This window comes from Penaeus monodon, chromosome 12 (assembly GCF_015228065.2).
Source record: "Penaeus monodon isolate SGIC_2016 chromosome 12, NSTDA_Pmon_1, whole genome shotgun sequence".
Classification (NCBI taxonomy): Eukaryota; Metazoa; Arthropoda; class Malacostraca; order Decapoda; family Penaeidae; genus Penaeus; species Penaeus monodon.
Genome location: NC_051397.1, coordinates 39007951 through 39029945, shown reverse-complemented (window position 1 = coordinate 39029945; position 21995 = coordinate 39007951). Strand labels below are relative to the sequence as shown.

Genomic DNA, 21995 nt, shown 5'->3' with positions numbered 1-21995 from the left:
ATAATAATAACAATAATAATGATGATAATGATAATAATAATGATGATAATGAAGTTTATGATTATTTTGATGATAATGATAATCATGATAGGAATGATAATGATGATAATAGTAAGATCAGTAATAACGATAATGATATAATAACAAATCAGAAAGATAATATTAATGATACAGACATAAGTAATGATGATAAAAATTATAATGATAATGATCATCATAATAGTAATAGTGATACCAATAACGATAGCAATAATATTGATGATAATAATAATAATAATGAAATATCGAACATAATGTTAACGGTAACAATAACAATGCTAATGATAATAGTAATAATGATAACAATAACAAAACATCAATAATAATAAAAATGACAATGATGATAATGATTATTATTATTATAACAATAATGACATCGGTAATGATAATAATAATAATAATAGTAATGACAATGATGATGGTAACAATCATAATTGTAATAAGAATATTAGTGATAGAAGCCTTAATAATGATAATAATCATAATGATAAGGAATATTTTAACAGTGATAATGATAATAATGATAAGAACAATAGTAATGTTAATAACAATGATGATGATGATGATGATGATAATAAATAATAATATAATAATAATAATTAAAACGGCGATAATGATAACAATAACAATAGTAATGATAATGATAGTAATAGTAATAATAATAACAGTAGAAAATAATAATAACAAGATAAAATATTAATAGTGATAATGATAATGATAATATTTATGATAACAATGATGAAAGTAATAATAGTAACAACAACAATAACAATAATAATAATAATTATTATTATTATCATTATTTTTATCATTATTATTATTATTATTATTATCATTATTATTATTATTATTACCATTGTAATAATGATAATGATAATGATAAAAATAATGATAGTAATAATAACAATAATAACAGTAGTAGCAGTAGTAATAATAACAATAATAAATTATAATATTATAATAATAGTAAAGTAATGATAATAATAATGATACTAATGATGATGATGATGATGATGATGATGATGATAATAATAATAAATGGTAACAATGAAGATAATAATAACGATAATAATAGTATAAAAATAATCACTAATGATAAAAATGATGATAATGCAGATGATAGCAATGATAATGAAAATAGGAATAAGAATACAAAATACACACAGAAATAATAATAATAATAATAATTGCAATATCAATAGTGAATTAATGCATCAAGACAAAATATATCAGATATACCTAATAAATATTCCAATTCAAAAATATTGTTCAGTGCAAAGAAATGCATTGTTTGTTTACTGTATCCTAGGGATTTTGTATATAAAAGTTTATGAACGTCACCTTATGCATAGTCCTCAAAACATTACCTTTTTCTGATAATTAGGACATGCAAATCATGTAAACTTATAAGATATGTATAACACGAATTATATATCTATTGACAACAAGATCGACTCCTCTCTAATTGTGTTTTGAATCATGAATCTTTAGCGTCATGACCCCTAGCAAGCAATGGCAGAGGTGTGTTTGGTGGCAGACGAGCGTTGAATGAAAAACAAATCTTTATGTAGCAGTTTTGGCGTCTAGGAGGACTAACAGATTATGATGACCAGGTCTGTTCAATTCCATAATTATGTAGGGCCTTATGAAAAACGAATTATTGTTTACGAATTTGTAATATATGAATAACGTCACTTTTTTGTGAGTGATTGTGTTTGTTGTGGTTATTTATCTAATTGTCGTGTTAATTTGTGTCATGGTTTGAAGTGTCTTGATCTAGCAGCCTATGCTAATAATGGAGAAGCACGATAGTTATTAAGGTTTCTTTTAGGACTAAAATCGTTTTAATTCGCCTTCTTAATTTAATAAAAATGCATGATACCAATAATCGTATGCCATAAAGGTGATGTCTTTGTTACCACTGGGATATTATTTTTATTTCTACTATTAGAAATTCTGACATAAACAGTGTAGCTGGAACTTGACAACAGCACTAATAGCCTTGTGAAATTATTAAATACTTCTTTTTTTCCCCTGACAGATTGATACTAATGAAAGTGTTTAAATTACAGTAAATAACTAATTTTACATCAGAAGGCCTTGTTTCTGATGACAGGTAAACATCACCATGGAAAGGAACAGGAATAATCTGGGATTTCACAGCTGCTGCTTTATGTGTTTACATATTTGTATTTTTAGCATTTTGACATTATTACCTTATTAGTCAGTCTGAGGATATGACTTTTCACTTTATCTGGCAAGATAGTCCCAGGAGAGAAGTAGTTGGTAGAGATGATACTTGGGGTATTTGGGTAAAGTACAATACAACAGCAGCAAGAGTAGTAGTAATGGATTTTGTAACATTAGTGGTGCTGAGTAGAATAGGAATATGAATTATTGGTTTAGGTTTGGTGATGGTGAATATATACCTTACATTTTTTTTTTTTTTTTTTTTTTTTATACACGCACACACACACACGCCACACACACACACACACACACACACACACACACACACACACACACACACACACACACACACACACACACACACACACACACACACACACACACACACACACCACAAAATAGGAAGTTTGTAGCCATATATTAATTTTTAAAATACAGTTACCTGATCTCTCAACATGCAACCTATTTACACTATCCATTGTGGTTTTATTTTAGTGATTTTGTTCACACATAGATGGCTTCACAGGCACCTGTTACCAAAGATTCAATTATTTTGCCTCTCTGATATCACCTGTTTAGATTATTTTTTTAATTTGAGGATATTTTTATTTACCTTATTTTGGTTATCATTATTATTATTATAACAGTGTTAACAGTAAATACATAAACAGAGAAGGGAACTTTTCTCAACAAAAACAATTAAGGAATGGGGTGAATAGGTAAGGTAGGCTCACATTGGTAACCAAGTACTGTCTAATTATAGAACAAAGTTGATATAAGAAAATTAAAGGGGGAAGTATCAACAAGTTAAATATCATTTCACTGGTAGATCCTTTTTCAATTTTTCTTTATTTTACTGTTACTTTCAGTGTGAAATTTTCACATCCAGGTGGTGATGGCAGATGTGATTCAGTTTAGCAGAGAGGATCTTTTTACTACAAGAAAATGATTGCATCAGATCAGCTGTCAGGGTAAGGCAAATAGTATGACAGACAACAATGTGGCCTTAAAGTTGAAATATTATATATTGCTTAGCTCTTTAATTATATATTTCAATATTTATAGCATGAGTTTTATTATTTCAGTCAAGAAATAATCCTCAGATAGATTAATAAAGTTCTTGTTTATTTTTTTCTTTTTCTTTTCTGTCCTTTACCATGTATAAAAATTGGTAACTGTAAAGTGAGCCTTAGTATCTGCTTCCATTTAATGTATGTGTTTTCCTTGGTAGTTTGATAGCAATAAAGAAAAAACATTTTGAACTCTACATGTTTACACAGTAACTATATTTTTATGTGCTTACTTTTATTTTCTGCTGGTTATGCATTTATGTATTTATTTTGTATAGTGCATGGTTTTAATTTAAAATTCTTTGTAACCAGTTTCTTCTATCTCTTTTTAGTCCTGCTGTAAATGATTACTTTATTTTCATATAATTACTCATTAAGTGATTTAGATGGTGTATAATTTTATCACAGAAGTTGACTATGATATAACCATTCTTTTTTTAGGAGAGTGCAAAAGACCTCGGCAGGGTACTCATATAGACGTGTGCCAGTTGCCAGATCTCCCACCAGAAGGTTGGATGCTCTGAAAGAAAAACATCAGGTAAGATGATAACATGTACACTGAACTCTTTAAGTGTGATGTATATGTTTCTCGGAATTTACCCAAGATGTGACATATGTAAGAAAATTGTTCCCAAGACACTAATATTGTTTTTGTAGTCAGTCTGTAAAGTATCAATTAATCTAACCCAGTTATACTTAAATTTTTTGTGCCCAGTATTTTTATCCTTGAACTTAATTTCTTGTGGCATTTCCAGTAATGTGTAGGAACACATAGAATTAAGAAACTTATTTTATTGTAAGTTTGTATAAATGTGTTTTCTTAAGTCTCTTGGCTTAAGAAAATATATCTTTCTTGTTTTATAGATTTTGTATAAATGATACTAATGAAATAACTGTTATCCTTAGGATCAAAAGACCAGACTTTAACTGGTTAGCACTAACCAAAGAATCAGTGTTGCCAAACAAAGCAACATTAGTATAAAACATCAACAGTGATTCAGTGGAATATAACAAAAAACATATCACTTGTACAACTTGCTGAATAGATTTGCGGCCACCATAAGGGTGCTGAGCTGGGTTTTTCTCTGGTATCACTAGTACATTCAAGTATAACAATATAAACCCTGTTGTTAAATAAACAGTGTCTGTAAAGTCTAAATAAACTTTACCACATATATTTTAATATCTAAAGTTAATGGTATAAATAAGTGCATAAAGAAACAGACATTCCACAGCTTAATTTCCTAAGTGAATGTTAATGCCCTCACTTAGCTATACTGCTTACAGCTTAAACACTAGCTAAAGGATAAATACTTCCTTGAAATTTGTTTTAAAATAATAACAGTAAAAATAAAAACAGATAATGTTGCCTTTATTTGCTTTTCCCTTTTCATATCATTTACACACTAATTACCATTTTGACTTGATAGTTCACTCATCAGATGAACAAAAAAGAATATATATATATACAAATATAATCCATATATGCTTGCTCATATTTGTTTCCCCTTCTTCAGTCATGAAGCATCTGTGTAACATATATAATCAAGTTCTATATGATTTAGACATAATTGGGCTACATCAACTTTTTGTGAGAAAGCAGCTGAGATTCTCCCACCCACACAAAAAGTGCTGTAAAACATGATAGGATACTTTTCCGCCAAAAGGTTCGCTCAAAATTGTGTATACTTAGGAAATATAATGAATTACCACACTTGACGCTTGATATTATTGTCTTGGATTATTTTTCCCTTCCTTTTCCATAACACTTAAGCATCGATAACAATTTGGGCTAAATAGGGCTCCAGCTAACTGATGAACATGAAAGTACCACAATTACTAACCTATGTTTTATAAGAATTACATGACTAATAATAATTTATGTTATGCAACCCTTTCATGACAAAGCAAGGACAAACAAGTTAATATATAAGGAACATTTGTTTTCACTCTTTGGACAAATATTTTTGTTCGGTGGTAATCAGCCTTTAAATGTTATGGAAATATAGGCAAACGACAATTATATCTTATATTTACACCTTTTGATATTTTTTTTATTTTTATTTTTTTTTTTATTATTATTACCATTATATTAGAATATTCATCCTTTAGTGAGTGTAAGCTGTAAGGAGCATAACTGAGGGCATTAACATGCGAATAAAGAATAGAGACATGGAATATTTGTTTTCTTCCTATGCTTTCATATGCATTAAAGTTCAAATATTGAAACATATGCTTAACCCATTCGCCCCGTTTGGCATCTATTCTTGCCATGCTCTCAATGGACGCCAACACGTTTGGCATGTAATCTTGCCATGGCATCTATGGGCCCCGTAACGTTTGGCACGTATTTTTGCCTTGATGACTGACCATAGACTGACAGTTTATTATTTTTTTCAACCTAATACTTGGCTCTGTTACTAGTCTTATTTGACTGGTTGATAAATATGTGACGTATGTAATTTATGACATATGTAATTGTCGTAATTATTTATGACTTGTAATCATGTGCTTTGTTCACACTAGATTGCATGATTATGATGTACCTTGACCTGACTGGCAGGAAACTAGTAATTGCTTTGATTGGTACATCAGGTCACATGGCGTGATCTGATTGGTTAGTCATGTGAATAAAAGGTCAGTCAAAGGCTCATTCCAGCAGAACGATCGCAGCCATGGAAGGTATGAAGGTATATTCTCTCTTACAAGTCTTGTGCTAAAGAAAAAAAAACTAAACTTACACAGTGTAACATCACATATCAATACAAAGCTATTTTTGAACATCAAAGTGAAGCTACATTCACTTTTGCTTTTCTTCCTTTTCTGTTGAATGAAATGATAAAAAACATGGTGTGATCTCTTATATGGACAATGCACTACTTCTGAGTATCAAAATGATATTTGGCTTTCTGCTCTGCTTCATTTGAAAAATTGAAAAAAAAGCACAAAAAAACGGCTAAGTCCATACTTTTACATCTCATGCAAAAACAACACTAACTTTTAGCATCAGAGTGTTGATGTCATCTGATAGTATAGAGAACTTGGAAGCGATTCAGTATATCTCCTCAATACAAAGGCGAATAGATGCCTAGAAAAAACTGTGAGAAAAGTACAGTTTCTACACATTGCCCATATATAAAACCCAACTTTCATAATAGATCTATGGATAGATTCCTGCAAAAATTATATGATGGTCTTTGCGCCGCCGCGCCGCTCCAGAAAAAATCCCGTTGCGGCGGCCCACGCGGCTGGCAACTATTACCGTGAGCGGCGCTGAGCGACGAGCGAAAAATTCCGGGGCGAATGGGTTAAACTGTTTTTACTTTTTTTTTTTTTTAAGAAGAGGGTTTATATTGTCATATTTGAATGCCTATAGTATTACCAGATAAAATCCAGGCTTGATAATTTTAGGGTGGCCACAAATTTATTCAGCTAGCAGTACCATGACCCCAGTATTTTGCATAATTTGTATTTAATTATTTTCTTTCAAATCTTGCAACATTATCAAGGTCCATATTATATAGTTCATTGTTAGTAGATTTCCTTTAGCAGCATTTAACCCCTAAACCACAATTGTAGCTTGCCAAACACCATGTATTTATCTGGTAGTGTTTAGCAAGTTTCCTGCCACACTCATAGGATCATCCTCATATTTCCATATTTCCTGTAGGCCTCTTCTCCCTTAGCCTCATACTTCTTGTCAGTTCATCATTATGAGTACGAGGTAGTAATACTGCCACTGTATAGTTCATCCAACCAAACCCACCCTCTTTTCCTCCCCAGATTCCCTCTACACCAGTGTTCTGTATCAAAGGTCTGCCTTCTGGCATATCATTGTTTTTTTTTGTTTGCTTTTCTCCTTTTGATAATATAGGTGCAGATAAATAAATTTAAATGTACATTTTATTGTTTTATGTGATAAAAGGAATACTTCTGCTGCTTTATATGCATTTCCTTTAAGTTCATGGTAATTTACTTATTTCCATTCATATGCAACAGACAACTGCTGTTAGTTTTTGAACTTTCATGATGACTTGTGTAGTTATGTATTTGATATATAACAGTGTAATATACATTTTCTTATCTGCAAAATCTTGCCAGAAACCATGATTTGCATTAGTTATGGAGAAGCTATGATTGTTGTGATTGGAAGAAAAGTGGAGGATCAAATTTATTGATCAGTATCAAATTTATTGGTTGAGAATACAAATGTCTCATACATTGCAAAGGAGGAATGGAAAGAGAAAACAGCCCTTCAGTTTTTGATAATTTGTTCAAGTTGATGAATGGTGAAAGGGACTCATTATAAACAAAATAATGCATCAAAGAATGACTATGGGAGACAGTGCTTTAGGGGTTAATGCTCCTTGTGGGAATTAGTAGTAACAACTTTATTGGTTCTTGTTTTTACTCACTTTAATTTCCATTTATATGAAATGAAGAGATTTTATATTCATTTCTGAATTTCAGATGTTACTGGAGTCCATGAGAAAGCAATTTAACATGGAAGTGAGTGTGGATAGAAGAGAAACAGAGCATCTTGGAGAGGAATCAATGAAAATTGCCAAGAAGCAGATAACTTCTGCCAGTAGTTGCAAACCCTTATCCCCTGAACCAAGAAGTGAAGCCCAAGATGCCAACAAGAGAGAGAGCAAAAGCAGCAGTGAAATCCAGTTAGACTGTTATGTCAAGCTCATCCCACTGAGAAGTAGTCCACGAAGAAATGCAAAAAGTACAAAGAAAGGGGAACGAGTAAGTATGCAGGCTGTTCTGTGCCTATCATGTTGTTATTTAAGCCAATTCTGCTGGGGATGGATGTACGAAAATGCCATGCCCAAGGTGTGTTTAGTTTATTAATTGCTGTTACATAGATGGTTCCACCGGTACTTAGTCATCTATGAGCCAATTACTGTTACCACCTCTCACACCTGTTTACACTTTTCATTGGTTTTCAGAAATATTTTTACATATCATATATTGCTCTTAGTAATGTCAGTAACATTATTACAATTATAATATCTATGATAATAATAAAAGAAATAATAATGATAGCATTAGTATAAAAAAAAAAACTCAAGGAAAGGTGAAATCATGTGAGGTTACAAGATCTGGTAATTGACTCTTTGCGGTTAAGTACTGGTGGAGCCATATTTGTGTAGACATTTCCCAAAATAATATTACAGTGATCACTACATTTTCTTGCCATCATTGTATCTTAGGAGAAATTCTGGGATGTCTGTAGTAGGCTGTAATAATCGCAAAATCAGGAAAGCTTAAATTCCATGTCACATTAGTAAAGGAAAATTATTGTATGATTTTGTATTATTATTATTATTGTCATAATCAAGATAAGTATATTAACTTTTTAAACCAATTAAACCTAGCCCATTGGCAATAAGTACTTCAGTGTAAACTATGTTTTTTGTGAATTTTGTTGCTCACAGAAGGCTCCACACACCCAACCACCAGTAAGTCAGTTCTTGAGTGATCTTACAAGTATTAACTTTTAATGGACAAGAATTGTTTATTAAAAATTCACCTAATTCTGATAACTTTCCAGGTATTGGCAACAGAGACAGTCCACCTAGATGTACCAAACACCTCTCCACAGTACAAGAAAATGGCAGATGTAGACCAGGTTTCAAAGTAAGGCTAATACTACAGCTAACATGTGCAAGACTCTTCATTTTCTGTTCTCTAGTTTCTCACTATCTCTGGTCTTGTTTGCTATATTTTACTTTTGTATCCTTTAATGATTTTCAGATTTGTTTCCTTTATATCTCTCTTCAAATTCTAGGGTTCCCATTGTTGTTACCCCATTGCCGCCAGGAAAATGCTGTGCTCATTTTTTATTTTTTTTGTAAAATGTCTCTGCATATAGATGGCTCTGCTTAGCCACAAAGGAGTTAATTAGTGGACCTTGTGACCTTAACTGATTTCACCTTTCCTTTAATTGGCGGGAAAAATGTGTTTTTTACTATTACTGTAAATATTAAGGGTATTATTCTTATTATAGACATTATAATTACTATAATGTTATAAACATTAGTAACAGCAAAAAAGAATAACTTAAAATATTTTCATAAATCATGGAAAGGGGTAAACAGGTGAGACAGGCAGTACTTGTAATAGGCTCATTGGTGACTTAGTACAAGTGTAGCCATCTATGTGTAAAAACAATTAATAAAGTAAACTCACAGTGGGCATGGCATGTAAGTATATGCCATGCCTGTCAGCATTGGGTTAAGCAAAGTATCGTCTGGCCTATTTATCTATCTATCTAAAGCTAGATAGGGAAGTGTTAAAAGTGATAGGAAAAGGTTTTAAGTAGCATCTTAGTAATTATGTATCAGGGAGTTAGAGTCAAGAGGAAGAAGATATAGAGTGGGAGAGGCTGAGAATATTTGAGGTGAGTGTTCTTTTTCTTCATTTTAATGTGATGAAAAATTATAGGATATTGAGAAACCAATAATTCATAATAACCTTTCTTTTTATTTAAATAAAGAGTATGCATATGCATGTTTGTATGTAAATATTTTCTGTTCTTTTTTTGTTTGTGTGGTATTTCACAGTTATTACTTAAAATCACTTGTATGTTTGTCTTTTTTAAATTTTAAGTGATGACAGAAACAAATTTGCTTTGGAAGATTGATGTATGCAAAAGTATCTGATTATCATAAACCTTTTTAAAAGTAACCATTCTTTCATTAGCAGATTACCAAATGTCTCTGCAGGGAATCCACATAGACGAGTGTTAGTTCCCAGGTCTGCCACCAGAAAGCCAGGGGCTCAGAAAGACAAACAGGTACAGAAGTAGTAGTATGAAAGATTACTGAACTCTTTTGCATATGATAGATGTTTTCTCAGGATTGTATTTATTTGGCTTTTTATACAAGATTTGTTCCTAGATGATTCATAGAATTTAATAAATTCAGAATTGCATAAACAGACAAACCAAAGAAAGGAGTGTGGCAGTATCTTCTTTTATTTTTCTTTCAGAAGTTATCAGAATCAAAGTCTGTTGATAGTAGAGAGACATCCAAAGAGGGTCATAGGGAGAAAGCAGTGAAAATTGAGCAAAAGCAATTAACTTCATCCAGAACTTGCAAACCCATTGCCAGTGGATTTAGAACTGAAGCCCAAGAAATCAACAAAACAAGAAGAAACGTAAAAGCTGCTGGAAAGAAGGAACAAGTAAGCACTGTGAGATACATGTATTTCTGGAATCTTTATGGTGCACATATTGACATCATTAGAAGGAGTAAATGATACATCTCATTAAGGGATGCATCCAAGATAAGATTCATTACACTGGAAGGATATAAAGGTATATTAGACTTAGTTTACCTGCCCCAGTCAGGTATAGTCAAGATCTTGGTTAGCTATGATAGTATGGGAACATTAAAAAGAGTAGGGCATGTAAGACTATATGCTACGTGTAGTTTTACCACCAAAAAATTCTGCTTTAACAGAAGAATAAAAAAAAAAAAGTTTTGATAATGAATTGATAAAATAAAAATTGTGTTTGTGAAAGCATAAAAAATAAATTCAAAAACACTTGAACTTCAAAAGCTTCTCTTTGAATAAACCAACATTATATTTGTCATCATTAGTATTATAATCTTTTAAAGATGATGAATATCATCATGATCATTTTATGTTAGTCAATTAGTAGACCCTGTGACCTTACCTGATTTCGTCTTTCCTTGAGTTTGTTGGGAAAACTGACTCTGTCTCTCTGTCTCTCTCTCTCTCTCTCTCTCTCTCTCTCTCTCTCTCTCTCTCTCTCTCTCTCTCTCTCTCTCTCTCTCTCTCTCTCTCTCTCTCTCTCTCTATCTATCTATCTCTCTCCTTTCTTTCTTTCTTTCTTTCTTTCTTTCTTTCTTCCTTCCTTCCTCTCCTTTTTTGACATTGCTAACAGCAAATATCATACCAGAATTTTTTTTTTTTTTTTTTTTTTTTTTTTAATCAAGGAAAAGAGTAAACAGGTGAGATAGGTAGTACTAGTAATTAGCTCATAATTGGCTTAGTACTTGTGGAACCATCTGTGTGTAAAGACAATTTATAAACTGAATTCACAGTGGGCATGCCATGTATGTACATGCCATTTCTAGTGGCATTGGGTTAATGCTAATTTTGTGCATTAGCCATCCTTTCTTCCCCAAAGAGTGGATGATTTAGTTTAGGAGATAGAAAGTTTGTAACTATTACAGGTGTGCATATTTAAGTAACTCATCTTTTTCTCCAAAATGATATTGAAGATTGAAAGTAAGGATTGAAAGATGCCACATTAGATTTATTATTTATTATTGCTATTAATATTGGTATTACCACTATCATTATTATTATAACTAATTATTATTAGTATTATTGTAATTGTTATTATTCTTGATATTACTGTTGTTATTTTTTATTAGTAGTAGTATTGTTATTGTTGTTGTTATTATTATTGTTGTTAATATTATTATTATTATTGTTATTATTATTATTATTATTATTATTATTATTATACTACTACTACTACTACTACTACTACTACTACTGCTGCTGCTGCTGCTGCTGCTGCTGCTGCTGCTGCTGCTGCTGTTACAACTAAAATTACTGCTACTACTTCTATTATCATCACTGTCTTTATCATTATTATTGTTATGTTTTTTGTTATTCATATTATTATTATTGAAATTATTATTATTATTGATATTGTTATTATTATTATTGTTGTTATTCATATCAAATGGGACATCCCCTGTTATAAGTACTACTTGCTTGGGATCAAGTGAGTGAGAGTACATGGACTCCTGTTGTTCATATTATCAGTTTCAGAGATAACAAGAATATGGTTAAATAAGTATATTTTAATGTATTCCAATAATTAAGTTTCCATTCCATCATACTTCAAATGTCCTAAAACTCTCAGTCTGTAGAGTGAAAAAAATCATTTGTACATATGGATGTAGCTAGAGTGCCCCAAAAGATATATCAGTATAAGCTGTTCAGTATAGTGGATGCCCTGCATTGTTTAATGAAGGTTTTGCATAAGTATTATTTAGAACTTACTCTCTATATTTTTATAGCTTTAATACCCAGTAATATCAGGCATTGCAAGTCGAGACACATTGTATCACAGTAAGACTCTTACTACTAAGATTCTACCTAGACACTGTTAGTTAGCTTGGGTCCAGGAGCTGGTTTAGGGATTCACACCTTAATGCCTAAGTTCATTAGATCAATATCCTCCTGTAGGACTGTGAAAGGAACTTTCCGCTCATGTTGTTTCACCTTGCTAAATGCATAACTCTCTATGAGGCTCGCATGGCACACCAGTATTATCATATATCTGTTTGTCATTAATCTAATCTGTGACAATATTATTATTACTGTTGTTATCATTGCTTTTATTTACTATTACAATTACCCCTTGTATTCTTCTTGATACAGTATTGTCTTTCACAACCAACAAGTATTTGACTAAAGATTAGAAAATAGGGGTGTTAGGTCCTAATTTTGGAAATTATTGTCAAATCTTTGTTCTCAGGCTGTGCCAACAAGTACAGTGAAGCAGGATATACCAAATGCCCCTGCACAGTGCAAGAGAGTGGCTGTTGCAGAGCTTCCAAAGTAAGTTTTAACCCTGATATTTTTTCCCTTGTTTTTTGTCTTGTATCTATTAACCCAATGCCAATGGGAAACTGTAGAAATTCAGTATAGTGTTGTTTTGTGAAATGACTCTACACTTAGATGGCTCCACCAGTGTTTAACCACTAAGGAATCAATTAGTAGACCACACCTGATTTCACCTTTCCTTGAGTTTTCAGAAAAAATGTTTGTTTTTACTGTCAGTCCGTATCATCATTGTTATAAACATTATAATGATTATGATGTGATTGACATTACTAATAGAATATAAGATAAAAGAAAATATTTCCAAAAATCAAGGAATATGGTAAATAGATGAAATTTGTCATACTAGTGACTAAGTACTGTGGAGCCATGTATGTGAAGAGAATTGATAAACTAAATTCACAGTGAATATAACATGAACTTTCATGCTATACCCATGGTGGCATCAGATTATTATAGCTGTTTTTATAGTCTGTTGTGATAATCATAATCAGAGTAACCTGATGCATTGGGACGGCATGCAAATACAATGACATGCCCACTGTGAGTCTAGCTTATTATTTGTCTTTACTCATGATCTTCATAATACGATATAGGTCGTAAGTTCTGATGTACTTGTTTTTCACAACCAACAGGGTTCAAAATGCATCAAGAGGACAGATGTATCGTCAGTGGCCTAAAACTGTAAATTCTCTAACAACAACACATCATGTGAAAGAAAAGCGAAACGTAAGGACTCTAAATGTTTTTATGTCTTTTATCTACCTTTTTTTAACTAATTCACAACAGGTGGCATCTATTAATGCCATGACACAGTGCCATATGGCAGATGGCAAATGTCCAGGCCATATACAGATGCAGACTAAACATTCATTTGCTTGTTTGGTCCTGAATGCAGTCATTGAGGATGTACAGCCCTCCAATATAGTCTTAAAGTTTCTTTTTAGTCTTTTTTTATTGAAAAAATATACAGTGATATGCAGTGTAGAAAACAAGCTTCCTGTAAATTGTATTACTCAGTCACACAACTGCGAGCATATGGCTGAATTTGGTATGGGTAAAAACCTTCCTGTTTTCAAAGTTATAATAAACAATATTTATCATATTTTCTCTCTTCTTTTTGGGTGCTGGCTGTCTTGGGATGTAATAAGCTTTCAATTTTGAGAATGAAAATGATAAACATCCAGATTTACAACATGTTTCCTGATATTTGTCTTTATTCCAGATTCTCAAATCTGTGAGGGAGCAATTTAACATGAAACAACCAAACAATGCTCAGGTAGAAGAGCCTGATAAGCTGGGCACTTGCAATGGAAATATATTTGTAAGATTTTTAAAAGAGCATTCATTACTTATTTCTTTAACCCAATGAGTGCGGGTGGCAAGACTTTAATTCCATGCCCACTGTAATAAAAGTTTATCTATTGTCTTTACACATGGATGGCTCTACAAGTGCTTCGTCACCAAGAAGTCAGCTATTAGTCTGACCTGTCTTACCTGTTTACCCTTTTTCTTGATTTTTTGAAAGTTTCTGCTTTATTATTTCATTGTCTTTGATGTTATTAATATTTCAGTAATAATTTAGTAATCATAATATCATAAAGAATGATAACAGTTTCAATATTAATAGTATTAGAAAGAAAAACACATTTTCCTGACAGCTCAAGGAATAGGGAAATCAGGATCAGTCACTAGGGCCAACTGATAGACTCCTTGGTGGCTGAGCACACATGAAGCCATCTGTATGTAACAAAATTCACTAAAATCTAAAGGGGACAGTACATAAACCAGCTAATATTGGGTTAAGGTCTTGTTCTGTAGCCTCTTGCATGATATATAGTAAATTTCTGTCATAATGATAAAGGAAAATGAGGTATATTGTCTGTATCTTTACTTTAACCATTATTTGACATGCACCATAGTAAAACTTTCTTACTATTGCAGAAGATTCTAGAGTCCATGAGAGAACAGTTCAATGGGGAAATGCCTATGAATAAGGACGTAGCAAGAAAAGAGACAGACAGAAATAGTACTAGTGAAGGGCACTTGCCCAAGGATAGCAGGTCTCATTCATGTCAGAAAGTCCCTCCATTGTTAAAGCAAGGAAGCCAGGGCGTAACGAGTATTAGCCCCAACAGTTCCGTTAAGATGAGCAACAAGAGGAACATTATTGGTGAAAGAAAAGGGGGACCTGAGTATCCAACAATAGCAAGAAAGACATCACAAACAGAGAGAAGAAAGAGGCATTGCAAGGAAACAGCAATCATATAGGCAGGCATGTGTCTATGAATTTTCTTTGCAGATTTTCTTTTCTTGTAGTCATTGTTTTGAGTCACAAGTGGAAACTTCTGGATTTATCATGATTCATTAGAAAGTGTTATGAAATAAAATTACCAATTCCAAAATGTCAAAAGGCATTTTGTAGTCCACATGCTTACACAGTAACTGTGTGTATGTCTGTATGTCTAGGTAAACACCTCTGCATGTGCAAGATTTCTTGTGTCACATTCTTAATGTACTTTATTTTTCAGGATGCTCCTTTACTGCATAAAGCTGAGATAAAACAACAACAGTAGCAGACACTGGGGGATTCCTTGTGAAGGAAGGTTGCTGGACATGCTTATCATGTAGCATTGAAGGTCTTGGTCCAAAATGTTTATTAAGTATTTTTATTTTAGAAATCTCCTTTTGCCAGAGGAAGGTGATATAGTCTGATATTTATGGGTTAGTTTGTGGTTTGTCAGTAGGATTAAAATTCAAAGTTACTGACATTGTGAAGGAAATTTATGGGTGAGTTGTCCATTGCCCAAGGGACAGTCAGTTTGATGATGAACTGTAGGGTGAAATCAAAAGATTAATGGACAGTAAAATGCTTTATAGAACATGAACCTGCCAAGAATTTTTTCTTATAAAACATGGTAGATTTATGTGTTGTTTGCTGGATATTTTTATAATAGGTAAGGTTACAATCCAAGTATTTCTAGTTTTATACAGTATAATTGTTTTTTTGTCTTTCTGTATTTTTGATAGGACTTGATATACAAATTATCAAACCTGTTTGTCTTATAGGATTTGATGTCAAGACAAAAATTCCCTGAAGTTTGACAAAAACTGATATCCATCTTGCCAAAAGTTATGAACTATAAATGGAATTTGATATGAAAAGTAACTGCTCTTAATTATGGGAAATACATGACATGCTAAAAATGTGTAAAGTGATAAGATTAAAAAATTAAAAGACACTCATGATAAATTCTGCTATTTTTTCATGTTACGCAGACAATAGGACAACACAAATGTAAAGCATAGTTTCAAAGTTCTTTAACCCATTTCTGCCAGGAACATGTAATATCCATTAAAGTTGTGTTTTGCAAAGCATTTTTATATGTAGATGGCTTCATAAGTCCACAGTCACCAAGAATAGCAGCCTCAGAATAGTGGCCTCACCTGATTTCACCTTTCCTTACCCCCATCCCCCCCACCCATACCTGTCATGGGGGGGGGTTAAGAGATGGAAACTGAGGCCCAGTGCTGGGGATCACCCCTTCCTTGGGCCTTAGCCCTCAACTCAACTAGTTTGCACAATCTTCTCTTCTTCCCTTTTCCTTTTCCTTCTCATCTCTATCCCCTTCTACTGTCCACTTCCTGTGTTGTTGAAAGGATGAAAGGCTTACTCTGTGCCAGTCATGAATGGCCTAGGTGAGCCATGGGCACAGTATTCCCCTGTTTATTTATCTAGCCCTTACCCCTCAAATGGAACCTCAGGGATAGACAGTTTCTCTGCCCAACATATTCCAGGCTTACCATGGCCAGTAATGAAGATTTTGTACCTTTATTAGGGGCATTGAGGCTTTCCCCTTTATCAACTAGCCCCACTGATCTTAATTCCCATGGTTCCCTGATTACAGGCTCTCCTTTGACCATGACTCTGAGCACTATTACTATCCCCTCGTCAGTACCTACTGTCCACAGTATTACATCACTCAACACCACTCACTCTTCCACAAGACCCGTCCATCTACTACCCCCACACCTACAAACCTTATGAGTACTCTGCTGAGCTCAGCCAAATGCAAGAATTTTTTTGTGATTTCCTGTACAGCCTCTTCCTCTTACAACACTCTTCTCTTCCAGCAATGCCTCCAAAAACAAGCAAAAAAGTTTCCTTATGCAGCTGAATCCCAATCTGAAGCATTATCTACTCTAACTAACTTCACTGTCAAACCCATTCATGCACATTCCTCTCTCAATACTTGTACCAGAACTGTCTCCATCTCCCTGGCAGACAACCCTGTCTATGGCAAGAATTGGTCAGACTGGGAAGAAGACTTACTCTCCTGCTCTGTTGGCTATGGTGCAGTATCAGTACAATGCTACATTATTCCCCCTAGAGGCTGCTGTAAGTTCTCAATCATTATTGCCAAGATTACTTTCCATAAACATGACCTTCCCATGATGTTTGTGTTGGCAGAGAGTCCCTCCTTGTCCGACCATATCAACTCCCCTCCACAACTTTATACCTTCTGTGTGCCCAACCTGGTCATGATTGATCAAACTGCTCTGCACAATCATGCATATGTGTCAATTGTGGTGACTCCCACATGTATTTTATAGAGATTGCCCTATCTACAAATTTGAGTCTTCAGCTTCAAACTTTGCCTCACTTTACATGAGGCCAGACAGGAAGTGCGCAAATGAGGTTTTTCTTGTATTCTCTACTTTAGTGCTGTCTTTCGATCCACCCCTTGTAGTGAACCTCTACTGAAGGTGAGGTTCCAGGTGAAGCTTTTAACAATGGTAGCATGGTCCAGTAGAAAGATTGTTTCTGCTCTTACATTTATTCACTGGTCACAAGTCACAGACAACACAAATGCATGAATACAATTAATTATGCTTATTACATGACCAGTCTTGACTTCTCTGTTGCTCTGACCCTGCATCACTGACACTGACACCACTGACTCTCCTCCACTCTCTATTTCTGAAAGTGAGCACCAGGTTTTTATATATAATTGGGAGCTGCGGCTACCTCCCCTACTTACCTACTGACCTACGCAGACCTGCTGATGTCAGTTGTCAGTGAGGGCTATCAGTCATCTGTCATTAATCCTAAACAAGAGGTCAAGCAAACGTCAACCTTCAGTGAGGTCCAGGTATCTTCATAAGACATTTACACCCCTAAATGTTCCACCCCATCGTCTCCTGCCATTTCTTCTCCTACATCAGCCGCTTCCTTTGCCCCTCAAACGTTTGTCCCCTCTTCTCCCCCTCATAAGAAAACCTTTGTTTCCCAGACTTCCCAACCTACTCCACTTCAGAAACTCCCAAGGACATTCAAAACCATCTTGTCATCACCCAGAATAACATGACTACATCTCATCCCTCCCCCAGTCTCACTGCTCCCATTCTCTCCACACTCAAAGTGACTGCTGACATCCATCCTTAATCCATTAACCATTAACTTTTCTTTGAATAATCATTTGATTTTTTTAATATTATTATTATTGTCATTATGATTATTATAAAGTTATTAACAGTACCAATAGCAGTATTAGATTTTAAAAAATATATATATTTCCAAAAATCAAGGAAAAGGGATGACAGGTGAGATAGGTACAACCAATAATTGACTCCTTGATGACTTGTCCTTTTGTAGAATCATCCACGTGTAAACACTATCGATAAATTAAACTCATAGTGGGTATAATATCTACATACAGCAAGTACATCAACTGCAACTTAATCATTGCACACAAGAATATACACAAGACTGTATTTTTTTGCAGCATTTAATAGTTTTGATGTTTATTGACTTTCTTTTACTTAAGACATTATTAAAACATTTTTTATGTAACCATTAGCACTAGTTTTGACTGACTTTATATCGTGATTAAATCATGATAAATGTAACGACAAATAAGAATTGCTGTTGGACTATATACCCAGATCTTTTCTACTGTCTTTCCTCCTCTCAGAAAAATAACCTCTCTCTCTGTCTTTTTTTTTTCCGTTAGATAAGATGTGATCCCATAGGTGAGTAAAAATGTCTTGCTTTATATTGGTTTGTGGCACTGATTTTAAATAATCAGATTATTGACATATCTTTAAAAAAAAGGGAATAAAAAACTGATGGGTGAGTTGCCAGTTCCTGTTTATACAATTAAAGGTGATTGAAAGTCATAGGGAATCAAGACATCTTCACCTCAGGTAACTACATGCCATCCCTGGTGGCAGTGGGTTAAATATTACTAAAACTAAAAAAGTAAGTTGAGAAAATCCTCCCTAAACTACAGAGAAAGACATTAAGAAAGGTGAAATTTCTTTTCTTTTATTTCCTTGTGATTCACAAGATGTACTTATTTGCTTGTGTGATGATGTAATGTGGATTTGTCTCGTGTGGTACACTTTTGTAATTTTAAGATTTTAACTGCATTTTATAGAGACACCTTTCTCCTGATGATCTGGTGCTTATCAATTTCCTTTAACCATGATGTTGCCAATGCTTAAATTTGCACTTTGACATTCCAGTAATGTAAATCTTGTACCTAAATAGCAATATATTTTTCTTACCCATTCAGGCAGTATGTACCTGTTTTACAGTAGTTAGCGGATTGCAGTTTACTGGATTTTTTATTGATCCAGCCATATTCCGTCTACTTGTGTAATTATGTGAAAGTTTCGATATGCTGTTAAAATGTATTAACAAACATATGGGTTATGAGACAAAAAATATATGTATGTTTGTGGTAACACTTGCTCACAAAATTAGTTTTTTAAGTATATTTTTTTATGAGGGATCATGAAAAAGGGACTAATAAATGTCATTTCTTTGCACTTTTCTGAACCCATTTTTTACAGGAAATGTTTTGCACTGGGGTGATAGTTCTTTGAACCTTTCTGTATATTTTGTCAGCATGGAATGTTTCTCCCAAATGAAAACATTTAGAATCATTGGAAAATTTAGTTTTTGAAAATCTTAGAGCCATTATAGGTATGTTTGGAAAACTATAAACACATATATGTTTTGAGGGAGCTTGGTTTTCTGCCAATTCTAAATGGAAAAAAAAAAATTACTTGTGATATGTAGTTGCCTTATCTTTGGAAATGGTTACGAGTGTCTTACACATTCTCAAAATTGTTGTGCATTAAATGTTGTTTTGGTTATGTCTATGCAAGTATGTACTTTTTTTTTTTTTTTTACATCAGCGGAGCCGTTGATGGCTAGAAATCTTAGATGCTTTTCTTTATTGGGAAATTCTTATGTGTAAGAAAAGAAAATTTATTCAAAAATATTTTTTATTGTATAGTAAATGCAAATTTTGGCATTTTTATATCTTTTCAAACTGTATTTTAAATCTCTATCTTCTGTAAAAAAAAAAAAAAAAAAAAAAAAAAATCAAACATGCAAACTTTATATCAGATGTCCTTTTTATATGTAGTCTTTTGTAAATCAGTAATAGTGTAGAATTTGATGCTGTAATTTTGGAAATTTATACTGCTACTATTTTAACAGATTTGTAGAAGTAAAAAGTAGAATTTTGTGACACTGATTTCAGTATGTAATATAAACATAAGGAAATTTATGTGTGTGTGTGTACAAATTAAGAATTGTTCTTAAGAAATATATTTTGCACAGTGCAAGTTCATTCTAACAATAAATCTCTCTCTCTCTCTCTCTCTCTCTCTCTCTCTCTCTCTCTCTCTCTCTCTCTCTCTCTCTCTCTCTCTCTCTCTCTCTCTCTCCTCCTCTCTCCCTCTCCCTTCTCCTCTCCCTCTCCCTTCTCCTCTCCCTCTCCCTTCTCCTCTCCCTCTCCCTCCTCTCCTCCTCTCCCTCTCCCCTCTCTCTCTCTCTCTCTCTCTCTCTCTCTCTCTCTCTCTCTCTCTCCTCTCCTCTCTCTCTCTCTCCTCTTCTCTCTCTCTCTCTCACCCTCTCTCCTCTTTCTCTCTCTCTCTCTCTCTCTCTCTCTCTCTCTCTCTCTCTCTCTCTCTCTCTCTCTCCTCTTTTGTCTTTAAATCCTTCTCAGCATTTCTTCCCAGTATTTTATAAACTAGTCATGCTGTAGTAATAGATACATTGCAATTAGATATAGTGCTATTAGGTAGACACATAATTTGTACTTCCACAGTTTTTGGGAAAGAACATGAAATGTGATTATTTCTTGTACCTATTACATTTATAAAAGACAGTAGTGGATATTAATTAGAATTGTCTTGAGCAATAAACATTTTGAATATTGTAAACTATGCTATCTTTGTAATATGCTGATACATTCTCATTCTTTCTTTTACAACTCTTTTATAGGCATTATTGGTGTGCAATAAGATATGTCAAAAGTCCTTTTTTTCAGCATTTCATTTGTTTTTATGGCTGTAACTATTCTTGACTCTTAAATGCAATAACTCTAAGTTGGGTTTGGTGTGATTTGTTGATTGTAATTTTTTTGCATATATAGAATGTTTATTTTATGTTTTACTTGTGCATGTTATTGCATATTACATTCCAGATTCCAGCTTTTGCTTTGCTTATTTTCTTTTGAAGTCAGCCATTTGCTGCAGTGTATGTCCTGTGATTAATGTTACCAAAAATGAATTCATATTTCTAATGTACTTACAGGAGTGAATTTATAAAATATATACGTGTATATATATTTTGTATTTATATTTACCCTCTATAGATAGTATGTTAAAACAGTTTTATTTACAACTTCCCTTTGTAAATAATCAGCTTTCAGTCCCATATACTGTACCATTGATAATATACTGTTCTGGTGAGGTCTGCTTTCTCTAAGCATTTCTCATACTTTCTGTAAGTTATGCTGGACAGGATTATTCTTTTTATTTATGAGAATGTAGACCACCACTTTGCATTGAAGTGGGAATTATTTTAGGAACATCATAATATACATCTGTGTATCCTTGTTAATAAAAGCAGATTACAAAACATCAGCATTTAAGGAACAAACATTCGTTCAACATCTGTAATTCATCAACATGACGAATTTCATTATAAAATCTGCACATTAACATCCCCTTTCATGAAACCATGAGAAAGTGGCATTTATAGATTTATACAAA

General features: G+C 33.2%; 1 protein-coding gene across 5 annotated transcripts; it reads left to right on the top strand.

Moving 5' to 3' along the window:
• The first annotated feature begins 1541 nt into the window (after positions 1–1541).
• On the top strand, positions 1542–20282 carry LOC119579429. 5 transcript variants are annotated; one of them, XM_037927231.1, is made up of 12 exons: positions 1542–1652; positions 3099–3200; positions 3741–3837; positions 7770–8051; positions 8860–8945; positions 10011–10104; positions 10299–10493; positions 12835–12917; positions 13556–13649; positions 14146–14244; positions 14865–15195; positions 15452–20282. In XM_037927231.1, exons 2-11 carry the CDS (start codon positions 3175–3177, stop codon positions 15189–15191), a joined length of 1383 nt encoding a protein of 460 aa, XP_037783159.1. In that variant the 5' UTR covers positions 1542–1652; positions 3099–3174; the 3' UTR covers positions 15192–15195; positions 15452–20282. The 5 variants fall into 5 exon arrangements, with proteins under 5 accessions (XP_037783159.1, XP_037783163.1, XP_037783161.1 ...); XM_037927235.1 differs by having other exon boundaries at positions 10014–10104; positions 10302–10493; positions 15452–16806; XM_037927233.1 differs by having other exon boundaries at positions 10014–10104; positions 15452–16806.
• The last annotated feature ends 1713 nt before the right edge of the window (positions 20283–21995 follow it).

What these genes read in the sequence shown, in the direction of transcription:
- LOC119579429 (XM_037927231.1), top strand. Translation starts at nt 3,175, where the DNA reads ATGATTGCATCAGATCAGCTGTCAGG. An exon ending in GGGCTCAGAAAGACAAACAG is followed by an intron (nt 10,105 to 10,298) that starts GTACAGAAGTAG and finishes TTTTTCTTTCAG; the next exon opens with AAGTTATCAGAATCAAAGTC. An exon ending in CTTGCAATGGAAATATATTT is followed by an intron (nt 14,245 to 14,864) that starts GTAAGATTTTTA and finishes TTACTATTGCAG; the next exon opens with AAGATTCTAGAGTCCATGAG.